The sequence below is a fragment of the Kogia breviceps genome, chromosome 2 (assembly GCF_026419965.1).
Source record: "Kogia breviceps isolate mKogBre1 chromosome 2, mKogBre1 haplotype 1, whole genome shotgun sequence".
In the NCBI taxonomy this organism is placed as follows: Eukaryota; Metazoa; Chordata; class Mammalia; order Artiodactyla; family Physeteridae; genus Kogia; species Kogia breviceps.
The window spans coordinates 192,812,125-192,824,338 of NC_081311.1; the positions used below are offsets into that span (position 1 = coordinate 192,812,125).

Genomic DNA, 12,214 nt, shown 5'->3' on the forward strand with positions numbered 1-12,214 from the left:
ATCTTTGAAGTCACTGGGGTCCTTTAAAGGCACTGAAATAGTAGCTGGCCGACCTATAGGGAGAATCTTCTGGCCCACAGCCCTTGGGGTAACTCTCAGGCCGGCACAAAGCCAGCAGCGAAAAGTGAATCTAATGAGTTTCTTTTTACACAAGTCTTTTCTAAAACCTCAAAACTCTTCTGAACAAGTTTCTTGTGTATGTACACAGAGGCTGAGCCTAAGACATTTGAACTTTCATTCATTCTGAAGTATAAGTTTAAATATCTGTTCTAGAAAGAATCAAGATTTCCAGGTTTTATAAAATTCACATTTACAGCTATAAACCTTTAATATATATATTTAAATTTATGAAAGTTTAAATTGTCAAAGATATAGCCTTAAATGCTAACTAAATTATCAGTTATTTAAAAAAAAATACTTTACTATTATAGTCTAATACTTTCATATAATGATCTTACTAGGGCCTGTAAGATACTACCATATTTCATGGATTCTAAGACACTATGAATTACATGATGCATCATTATTTTATGTATCAATAAAAAAATATCAATTAAAATATGACTTGATATTTTCTTAGAACTTTGTACAAGGTATTCTGATTTCAGAGATGTTAAAATGTGAAAAAAAAGTCTCAGAAACTATGAAGCATGATGTTTCATTCACTTCAGTTATTAATTCTAAGGATCAAGTCACATGTCATGGTCCCCACATAGCCAGCTATGCAAACTGAGAGGATTAAGCTATACACAGAATTTTATTTATGGTAAAAATGTAAATATAAGAATTCACTTTTTCCATTTCAACAAGTGCATTAATTAGCAAAGGCATAAGAAAAATATAAATGATTTAATGATCAAACACAGCATTCCATGGTCACTTTAAGAAAATTATCTTTTAAAAAGTATCTAATTGGCAAATGAATGCATAAATACAACTTATAACCTTCTCCCACCAGCAAACAGCTACACAAAAGCAACTGCTAAATGTGTAAACTAGTATCTCTGACTTCATGTGGCTTATCTGTATCTCGTTTATTGTAGCTAGTGCTTAATGCGCCTGGATGAGTCAAGGATGTCCTAAAGAAAAACAAACAATAGCATTGAAAATGTATACTTTTTAAAAACCCCTCAAAAACTATGAATCCTGGATATACTTTAAAAGTAAACCAAGTTTTTGAGTTTGTTATTTGATATATAAAAGAAGAGAATACCAGAGTCCTTAGATATGGCTTAGTAAATGTTCTATCATCTTTTCTTAATTTCCAGTTTGAGACAAGAAGGACAGATAAGATTAAACATATAGGGCTTCCCTGGTGGCGCAGTGGTTGAGACTCCGCCTGCCGATGCGGGGGACGTGGGTTCGTGCCCCGGTCCGGGAGGATCCCACGTGCCGCGGAGCGGCTGGGCCCGTGAGCCGCGGCCACTGCGCCTGCGCGTCCGGAGCCTGTGCTCCGCAACGGGAGAGGCCACAACAGTGAGAGGCCCGCGTACCGCAAAAAAATAAAATTTAAAACAAGATTAAACATATAACCCAGAAACAGTGATTCAGCTTCAGCATTGAATCAGAAAGACACTGACATATGAACAAAAACACACCCAACTTTTGCTCAGTGCCACCATTTGTCAGCTGTGGACCACTGTGAATTAGGAGGAAGTGAATGATTCACTTGCAGATAACACCGAGTGGTGCGTCTCTACAAGCAGAGTACACGACAGCACCATCTTCAGCTACAATTCCTAAAAAATCAATACATATAAATGAGGTTCTCATACCCCACTCATCCCACATGAAAGCTGATCTTGTCAGTGTAACAGTGAAATCCTCCCTTTTCATATGATCGAGTGATTGAGAGTCGGAAATGATGCCTCTAAATAACCAACAGCTGAAACAAGTTGATGTCCCATCACTGCCTAACAGGGACTCAGAGACGGGACAAAATCCTCACTGGAGAATTAATTTGTACTTAGTTCAGACTATTTATGTACTTTTTGGTTATAAGTGTTTGAGTACAAGCTCCAGGGCTCTGTGATATGACCTCTGCCCACCTCTCTTGCCGCCCAGAGCTTAACCACAAGCACAAGCCATTCTGAATAGTTTGGAGTCTCAAACATATTTGTCTTGACACCTTTTCTGTACATGTACTACTCCCCCTTCTGGGGGGACAGTAATAAACCCATCACCCTTAGAACACCCTGCCATCTCCTTCCCACCACTCCATCCTCCCTCTTGTCCCCGCAGACTAGAGAAAATGTGTGCTAAGTATGTTACAGATTGTTACAGCCTTACGTTGAATTAATTATATTTTAAGATCTTGCATCTTTCCCCTAAAAGTATAAACTTTTGTAAAAGCATCTTCACACACCCCATTCTTTTAAAGTAACTCACAAGTCAAGTGTTCAAAAAGTGCACTCAACTTTACCAAACAATTCTGGTACAAATTGGAGTAGGCCTACATTTTATGGTCAATTAATCCCATAGGTTTCTCCAATCTACCTTTATCTGAAACCATTCCAGATCCTGCCATCGCCACTAGTCTGAACTCAACCCGGTCCCAAGTCAGATGCAAAGCAGGTCAGGAGACAGAACTTTACCATGTGCTTTGGCCCAACACATGGGGACGATAACTCTTCAGAAACAAGATGTTTCAGACAAGATGCCTCTGCCTCAATCATCCTTCACCATCTCTCCCTTTAGGTCTGAACTCAGTCCCTTGGTTTGGAACTTGGATCCTTGGCAATCCTGATCCAACCATCCACTGAAATCAACAGCTTCGAAGTAAAATTTGGTTCCCTATTAAACCGCATTTCTTTTTCATCTGAGTCTGTCAAATGAGGAGTGACGGCTATTTTTCTTACTTATTAAATAAGTGTTCCCAGCTCTTGGTGAAAAAACATTACACATTGTTGTTAGGGTGTTATACTTTATGCAGATATTGGAGATACATGTAGGTTCTTGGTCAGTCAAATCTGGTGGCTGAGTTTTGCTATACTTTACCCTGGAAACATCTAGGAAAGTACTATTATTATATCTTTAAAAGTGATGAACTGAACGCCCAGTAACATTATAAATGAATTACATCATGAAGTTCAGGTTGCTGCATGACATGGTTGAAATGTCTGTTCAATATCTTTGATTACACACTCTTCTCCTAAATGGAAATGTGTGATTGTCTAACATGCTACTAAATTGTACCAGACTTTTTAGCGCCAGTAGGAACCGCTTTGAAAAATGGAAAACACATTCATTTCTAAACCCATTAAAAAAGAAAAAGCTCATGTGAACAGTCATTTTCCTTCTAGCACATCAAGCTAAGTAATCATTTCTAGCCAACCTGGAACTTCTGGCAAGAATTTAATGTGGTTATTTAGTGACCCATATTGCCAGGCACGTCGGCACTATCATACGTAAAGGCTGGCCTTGCATCTCTTGCAATATTGGCTCCTTGTCCTGGAAAGTCAATGGATTAAACACAATACAGTTGGCTAATCATGTCGTTCAGCATTCCTCAGTGCATGAATTCCGTGGAAGGAGAAGAAACAAACAAAAAGAAGGAGAGGTCCCTTTAGGTTGCGGCCTGGAGATGTACATCAGAACATTGATTTACGAGTCCCCATGGCAGCATTTGACACATATTCATGTCAGGTTTGTAATACAATGGTTTCTACCATCTACGGTGGATCAAATTCAGCTACAGACTCCACTTCTAGGGAGAAACGTTGAAGCAAGCAGAGATCAGACCTGGTGACTGAGGGTTGGGTATAACTCCATGTCTTCTAGTTATAATTCCTTTCTCTTCCACTCAAGAAAGTGCACTAGAACACAAATGTGTGAAAAGGAAATGACCATAGGGATGGGATAAGGAAACCATGCTGGCAAACCTTGGTGCTTTAATTAACATTGATCATGAATTCTGCTGCACCTCACGGCTGTGTTGTGATACTGCTATTGCAATCTGATGGATCAGTATAAAATCATCACAGACTGACCATTAGAAGCAGAGAGTATCCCCTGGATCCTGCAAAGAAACATCAATGGCAGATTCTGTTTCCACATACAATATATCTGAAGGACTTCCAACAGGAGGGTGGATGAGCCACTGATAATGTCTCCATCCCCTTAATGGATATTTAACTCCTTTGGAAGTTACCATTGGTTGACTGATCCAATCCCCCAATCCCAGTTCTTTTCTCCTTTCCTTCCTCTAGTACAGAGGCTGGAAAGTAAAATTCTCCAATTCTCAGTTCCCCTCGAAGTTTGGACTAGCTGTGTGACACAGTTCTGGCCAATCAGACATAAGTGGAAGTCTTCTGGGACTGAGTCTTTTGTTCCTTCCTTTTTCTTGTTAGAAATGAGGATGTAGTGGCTGGAGCTACTGCAGGCATTGTGTGACCATGAGGCCACTAGCATGAGGAAAAGGCCAAGAGGATCTTGAGACACTGCCCCAATATCATCTAGTCTCTGAATTCTAGATTTCTGGTTACGTGACACAAATCTCTGTTTAAGCTACCATTGTCAGGGTGTTCTCTTATAACCAAATGCATCCCTAACTGATAGAGAATTCTACACTATGAGATCACTGAGCAGTACTGACTCTTCCGCTGCCAATATAATAGTCTGCTGCACTGCTATAGATATTCACTGTCACCTAGAAATGCTGGCCTGCATCTCTGTGTACGAGCAGAAAAGAGGAGCAGCTTGATCCAGGAAGGGGCCCATATGTAGCCTCTGGGTTTCCTAAAGCAATTCTTGGGCCTTAAACCTTTTGTCAGCCAGCTACCAGTGTTGTCAGCCGAATAGGTAAAAACCTATGATTTCTTGAGCTTCAGTCCTGACGGGGACTTAAAAATGGTTGTGTTGGCTTAAGCCCTCTGCCAGCGTAGCTCTAGGACAGGTGACTGTAGGCTCTGTAGAGAGACTGGGAAGCAAGGGGTGGGGAGGGCTTTGTCCTGCACCCATGAGGTTCCCCCATCCACTGGGAAGAAGTATTTCCGCAGAGGATATGAGGATGAAGGGCCTGGAGCAGCCAGATAAGCAGAGGATGGGGCATCTGAATAGGTGAGATTCTACCAGGTTAGCTTAAAACCCTGCACAGAACTTCTGGCAGTTCTGACAACTGTCACCAGTCCTGCCTGGCCTGGCTGCCCTAACAGCCACCTCCACAGAGCACCTTTGTCTTGACATTTGGCCCCAGCCCCTGCCATACTTTGTGGGCTCCTGCCTCTAATCCCTGGACAGTGGGTAGACTTTGTCACCTTTGCCCAGTACCTGGCCTCTTGGGCACTGGGTCTACCTACCACAAAGCTTAAAACCTGCCCAGAATGACAGGCTCAGAGAGGTATCTGGCCCAGACACAGGACTCCTCGGTGGTGCCTATGGCTTCTGGTATGCCCGATGCAAGAAGCAAAATCTCCATTGAACTGAGGTGAATACATGTGAGAGATCTCACCCTAGATGTTGCCAACTGGTGGCCTCCGGGCCAGAGGTAGGCAGAATGTCCCAACTCTCCCCAGATGCCCACATCCTAATCCCTGGAAACTGTAAATGTTACCTTATGTGGCAAAAGGGACTTTGCAGATGTCATTAAGTTAAGGACCTTGAGATGGGGGTTATCCTGGATTATCTGGTGGACCCAATGTCACCGGCATCTTAAAAGTGAAAGAAGAAGGCAGGAGAGTCAGAATTAGAGACATGAGAAGATGCTATGATATTGGCTTAGAGGATGGAGGAAGGGGCCAGGAGCCAAAAAGCAGGAAGCCTCCAGAAGCTGCAAAAGGCAAGGAAATGGATTCCCCCGAGAGCCTCCAGAAGGAATGCAGTTCCACCAACACCTTGATTTTGGCCCGCTGTGATCCATTTAAGCCTTCTGACCTCTAGAAGTGTAAGATAATACATTTGTATTGTTTTAGGCTACTTAGTTTGTAGCAATTTATTACAGCACCAGTAGGAAACTACGACAGGGCTAGATCCACGGACGTGCTCTGTTGAACCTACACACAGTGTTTTGAAAATTTGGAAATGTTACCTAAGAGTGCAGAGTCCTAGCTTCTCTTGGACGGGGGGTGGGGGAGGGGGGAGCAGGCTAACAATAGAAGAGCTAGGAATGATTTTCTGTATTTCTTGGTGATGGAAATCAGCTGGAACAGGGTAGAGGCTGTCTCTTTCAGACGGGGCAGGGGCTCTGCACGATTCCACCGTACGCTTTACCAGCCTGGCCGTTGATCTCACAGGTTAGGGATCAAAAGTTCATCTACATTCTACATGAAAGAATGACCTTTCACTTGCTAAAATTTAAAACTGAGAAACCGGGGGCAGGAATGGGGAAAAAAAAAAAAAAAAGGACCATGTACACAAATGGAAACTTCCTTCTTATTCATCCTGGACTTTGAACATAAATGAGAACACGACTTTCTACATGCACTCTAAGCTCTTAAAGCCTTGAATGGTTTACCTGCAAAAGGTGGTCCCAGCAACGCGGAGATGCCGTTAGCACAGATGATGATGCCGTACGCGTTGGCTAAGTGCTCAATTCCCACCAAGTCTTCCGTCACCACCGGCATCAGGGAGAAATAACCGCTGGAAAACCCTATCAGTGCACAGATGACTGCGAGGCCAGCGTACGTGTGCATCAAGGGCAGAATAAAAATGCTGAGGACTAGGGTGAAGTTGGTCACCAGGAAGACATTCCAAACGCTGATGCAAGGTAAGTCGGCCACAACGCCGAGGATCACTTTTCCGAAGATATGCACTATTGCTATGATCGAAGTCAGAGGGAAAACATCGTTTTGCTCTGATAAGTTATACAAATTGACTATTTCTGGGAGGTGAATGAAAGGGATGACAAAGCTGCTGTATGCGAACAGAGCCCAGAAAATAAAGGCAACAAACATCCGATTCGTAAAGAGCGAGGCTGTCCCAAAATAGCCCAGGTAGCAATCCCGGAAGCCCTTCCTGACCCTCATGGTCAGCTGGCTCACGGTCTTCAGAACCCGAAAGGCGCACACGTCCTTTCTGTGCGCAGCCTTCTCGTGGCACGCCTGGGCTGGCATGTCCCCGAGGGCGTCCTCGGTGCCGGGGCCGCCCCCCTTCTCTTCCGCGCCGCCCAGCCGTCCACTGGACCGAACCGATTCGGTGGAGTGAGCCGGGAGGACGTGTGGCTCTTTCCCCTCTGGGCCGCCTCCGTCCGTCCCAGGAGAGAGGGGCCTCATGAGCGCCCCGCACACACACAGGTTCAGGGACACCGCGCCTTGGATGAACATGGCATTCCGCCATCCGTACTCTGCGCACAGGTACTTGAGCAAAAGCGTCATGAGGAACGTGCCAAACCCGGTCCCGGTGGTGCTGAGGCCCTGGGCGAGCGCGCGCCTCTTCTGGAAGTACCTGCCCACCATGACCACGGCCGGCAAGTAGGCCATCCCGCCGCCAAAGCCTGCGCACCCGAGAGGGAAGAAAAGGCACACGGCACAGCGTAAATGGCCATAGCCCGAATCTGCAGCCTTCAAAGATCATCTGCGTTTCATTATGTTACTTTCTATAACTTGTCTTTCAAACAAAGAAATAATCATGATTGTAAAAAAGGAGCTCGAGGGGTAAGTACCAAGATTCACCCAAAGAAGCCCGCTTCTAGTCCCTCATTTCCCCCAACAGGCTTTTCAGCATAGGTTACTCCAATAATAATAATAATAGCCTATTATATATATTAAATAAATAAGTAACAAATATGTATAAAAGAATTAAATAAATAAAATAAGTCTGCATTCTCACATCAGAATATAAGCTGCACCAGGGCAGGACTGTGTCTGTATTATCGCCCCTGGTACGCCGGGCACTGCTCAGAACACGCAGTGCGTGCTTAGTGATTTGTTGAAAGAATGAATGCATTCCGGGGGCTCTGCTGTCGGCGCTAATTGCACTGAATACACAGGAAAGTACTCATGCACGAGGGGATGAAGAGTGACTCCAGGCAATTTATAGAAGCCTCAGGAATGGGCCCGTGTGTTCCCAAATGAATTAGAAGAATAAAAGGAATTTAAATGTACCGATAAGGATACGTAGCTACTAGATGTCGAAATCACCTGATACGTACTTGCATCTCTGGTTTTGAATTGTATCCTTCTTAGAAAATAGGAACAGTTTGTGATTTACGGGCACAAAAGTAAAACGCTGGCGGGGTAGATTGTGTCTGTTGGGGTCGGGTGTACTGGGAGTGCTTTGTGCTTTCTGCTCAATTTTGCTAAACCTAAAACTGCTCTATAAATGAAGCCTATTTAGAAATAAAAGAAATATGAAATAAAATAAAATGCTGGCCAAGAGGTTGAGGGTTGTGTTCTTAACTTCTAGGTACACACACAGAGGGAAACGATAAGCCCCACTTCAGGTGGTCATGGGGCCACACACGGTTGTAAATGCTCACAACCTCCTGACATTAGGATGGCAGCTTGCTAGGAGAAAAGAGACTCTGACCAATAGCACTCCCCAAAGCCGAGAAGCTTCCCTAGTTTAGCATCGTTTAATAGCTTCAGAATCACTTGAATTTGGAAGGAGAGCGGGGCGGTCATACATGCAGACGTTATAACAATTACCACTAACTGAGTGGTGAGGATGTGCCAGTTGCTTTTCAGGCTTTATCTGATTTAGTTTTCACTATAATCCAAAAGCTACCTGTGGTTATACCCATGTTATACAAGGGGGTTATGGAACCTCATGGAGATTAAGACATTTTCACCAGACCCTGCAGCAGGTAACTGGAGAATCATCCGGGTTGGAATTCAGACCCAACTGCAGACGTCTGGTCCCTTTCCACTGCCTGCACTGTCTCTCATCCTAAACTGCGCATCTGCCCGGCTGCCAGCACATTGCTGCAGAAGGATTTTGCTTCAGTTTCTAAAATAAGCTCCAAGAAGCAACGTGCCTCCTTTACTGACCTCTGAGCAGTGATCATCTACAGCAAGTGTCAGGAGCCAGTGATCCTCCACCAACTCTCCATCCTCAGATGGATACCCTTGTTTTAAGAACAATGAAGCCAGCTTCTAAGTAACTCCCAGCAAAAGCAGGGGCAGTTCCCCCAGCCACCTGCCAAGCCTCAGCGAGGGCAGCAACGTAGCAGTCATTTGCGTTACGGAAGAGAGAAGCATGAAGAAAACGGCTATCCTTAATTTTGAACCAAACGCTGCATTAACTTTTATGGGTTTTAAGTCCACAAAAGGCAGAAATCTCTAATTTCCTAATATTTAAAAGGGACATAGAAAAACATGCAATAGTCCATAAACTGGTCCTGCATCCTGACCAGTTGGCTGACTTTCAGTTATCTGCATGCTGTTTGAGAAAATTAATCGAATTCTGAAGATTTCTTTGGCTAATATGAATTGTGAGGAGCTTATCTCTTTATAAAATCTGGTTGTTCCCTTTGCTAGAATGTTCCTACTCTCAGAGAGCTCCATCTCCTGCTCACAGCTCATCTTCTCAGTAACGCCCACACAACCATCCTACTTTATTATTTTTAAATTTTATTTATTTATTTTGCGGTACACAGGCCTCTCACTGTTGTGGCCTCTCCCGTTGCAGAGCACAGGCTCCGGATGCGCAGGCTCAGCGGCCATGGCTCACGGGCCCAGCTGCTCCATGGCATGTGGGATCTTCCCGGACCAGGGCACGAATCCACGTCCCCTGCATCGGCGGGTGGACTCCCAACCACTGCGCCACCAGGGAAGCCCTATTTTTAAATTTTTATTAAAAAAAAAATTTGGGGGGGTATAATTGACTTACAATGTTGTGTTAGTTTCAGGTGTACAGCTGACCATCCTACTTTAAAATGTAAGCCTCTCTTGCCCCCCACTCCCATTCCCAGTCTCTCTTACCCTACTTTTCTTTTTTCCTATAGTAAGTACTTAACAGTATAATTTACTTTTTATTATGTGTATTGTTTATGATCTGACCCCTTCTCCCCTACAACTACCACTATAAGCTCCATGAGGGCAGGGATCTTCTTCTGTTGTGTTTACAGATACATCTCTTCCAAGCACTTAGGACTGTGCCTGGCACATAACAACGGAATGGAATGAATAAAAGAAAGTTCTATGGGAAAGTAAAGTGATCATATTTTGAAATAATAGCCACCTTTTTCATACCGGTTAAATTGATACTTACACAGTTAAGGTACAAAAAACTCAGCTGAAAAATTAGCGTATCAGTGGTTATTTTGGAAAAATAATTATTTGTTAAAGAACCAAGAAATTCTTTGATATTAAATATTGTGGCACAGTATTACTGTCCTTACGATTATACTGGGGAGGTGTGTAGTAGAAAGAACCTAGCTGGGCTTCCCTGGTGGCGCAGTGGTTGAGAGTCCGCCTGCCGATTCAGGGGACGTGGGTTCGTGCCCCGGTCCGGGAAGATCCCATGTGCCGCGGAGCGGCTGGGCCCGTGAGCCACGGCCGCTGAGCCTGCGTGTCCGGAGCCTGTGCTCTGCAACGGGAGAGGCCACAGCAGTGAGAGGCCCGTGTACCACACACACACAAAAAAAAACAACCAGGTGGTTTAATGAACTCCCACATACTCATCACCCAGCTTCAACAGTTATCAACTCCTGGCAATTCCTGCCTCAATCCCGCCTCTACCCCAACACACACACACACCCTCACACACACACACACACACACACACACACACACACACACACACACACACACACTCCTTCCTCCATATTATTTTGAAACAAATCCCAACTATATCATTTCATGTGCAAATATTTTAGAATAAATCTCTAAATAGAATTCTTTAAACTGCATAATCATATCAGTATCTTATCTGAAAAAATGAATAATTCTTTGATATCATAAAATATCCAAAGGTGTTCAAATTTCCAATTCTCTCATAAATGATCATATTTTTTAAAAATTTGTTTAAATCAGGATCCAAGTAAGGCCCACACGTTGCTATTTGTTGATACACATTTTAAGTCTTAATTTCTCTCTCTTTTTTTTTCTCTCACAATTTACTTGTTGAGGAAACTAGATCATTTGTCCTGTTAAATTTGTCCATTCTGCATTTTGCTGATGGCACAAAAGTTTACTTTTCAAAATTTGATTTGTCACTGACAATAACCAGCAATCTAAATTTAACGTGGTTATGGATCTCCAAACAGCAGCAGAATGAAATAACTAATAGGAACTGAACTGAGGGACAAAGCATAAGAGTAGCACCAATTATAACTTCGTTTTAATAATAAATGCGCCCATGTGTGGGAAAAAAAATGCGTGCCTAATGCTACAAGCATCTATTACCCTCTCCATGTCCTTAACAGCATCTCCCCTTCCTAATGTGACTTTGTGATTCGTAATCAGCACAATTATTCTATGAGCACATAGAACAGGCCTTGGGGATATTGAGGCTCAAGCCCAGCGGTCAAGCAGGGCCCTGGAACCTTCACCATGCTCAGGTTTAGAGGCCGGGCCTGTACCCAGATAAGCCAGGAAGAAGAAGATGGCCCAGAGGGAGAGAGAAGATCCTGTGGTTCTGAGTAAAAAGCACGCATAGAGGGGAAAAGCTGTCTCCAGAAGCCAAGTTTAACAGAATGGAGCTCTTAAATGGCAAAGCTGAAGAAATTTGTCCAGATTCTCCTGGCTAAGTAAGATCGCTCAAACAGATGTTAGTGTCCTGCTTAATAGGAGGATATCCATGCAATTTTAATTGCCTAGGTATTAAAAAACACATACAAACAGATCTGCCTCAAATGCTTTTTGTAATGAAGAAAGATGTCAACAAAGTCTCTTTCAAACATACATTATTGTACAGTGATATATATATATATATCTCAATCAGTTGCTTTTTAAAAATTTTTGTTTTTTATTTAAAATTTTTTTAATTTATTTTTTTGTTGTTTCAATCACTTGCTTTTTGCAGATCTTTGCACCTAACTTTCTTTCTTTTCTACTAAATAGGGGTCAATCGGCTTCAACATGCCTCACTAGCAACAGCCCAACAGTACATAAGCTAACTGATTTAGCTGGATTTTCCACTTAAACATAATTATATATATATTTGTGGAGGAGGTGAATACATTTATTTTCAGAGACTTTCTCTGGGTGTTTCCTGTATTAAAAAGAGGGAGCAGGGCTTCCCTGGTGGCGCAGTGGTTGAGAATCCGCCTGCCGATGCAGGGGTCACGGGTTCGTGCCCTGGTCCGGGAAGATCCCACATGCCGCGGAGCAACTAA

General features: G+C 43.4%; 1 protein-coding gene across 5 annotated transcripts in view; it reads right to left on the reverse strand.

Annotated features, from left to right (window-relative positions):
* The window catches only part of SLC16A14 (solute carrier family 16 member 14), a 29,803-nt gene that overhangs the window by 3,127 nt on the left and 14,462 nt on the right, over positions 1-12,214 (reverse strand). For 4 of the 5 annotated variants that reach the window (XM_067027158.1, XM_059053061.2, XM_067027157.1 and 1 more), the window contains exon 4: positions 6,452-7,429. In XM_067027158.1, the coding sequence (XP_066883259.1) occupies positions 6,452-7,429 (978 nt within the window). Of the gene's footprint in view, positions 1-5,585; positions 5,649-6,451; positions 7,430-12,214 lie in introns of those variants that run through there. The other variant, XM_067027159.1, reaches the window with a different exon arrangement.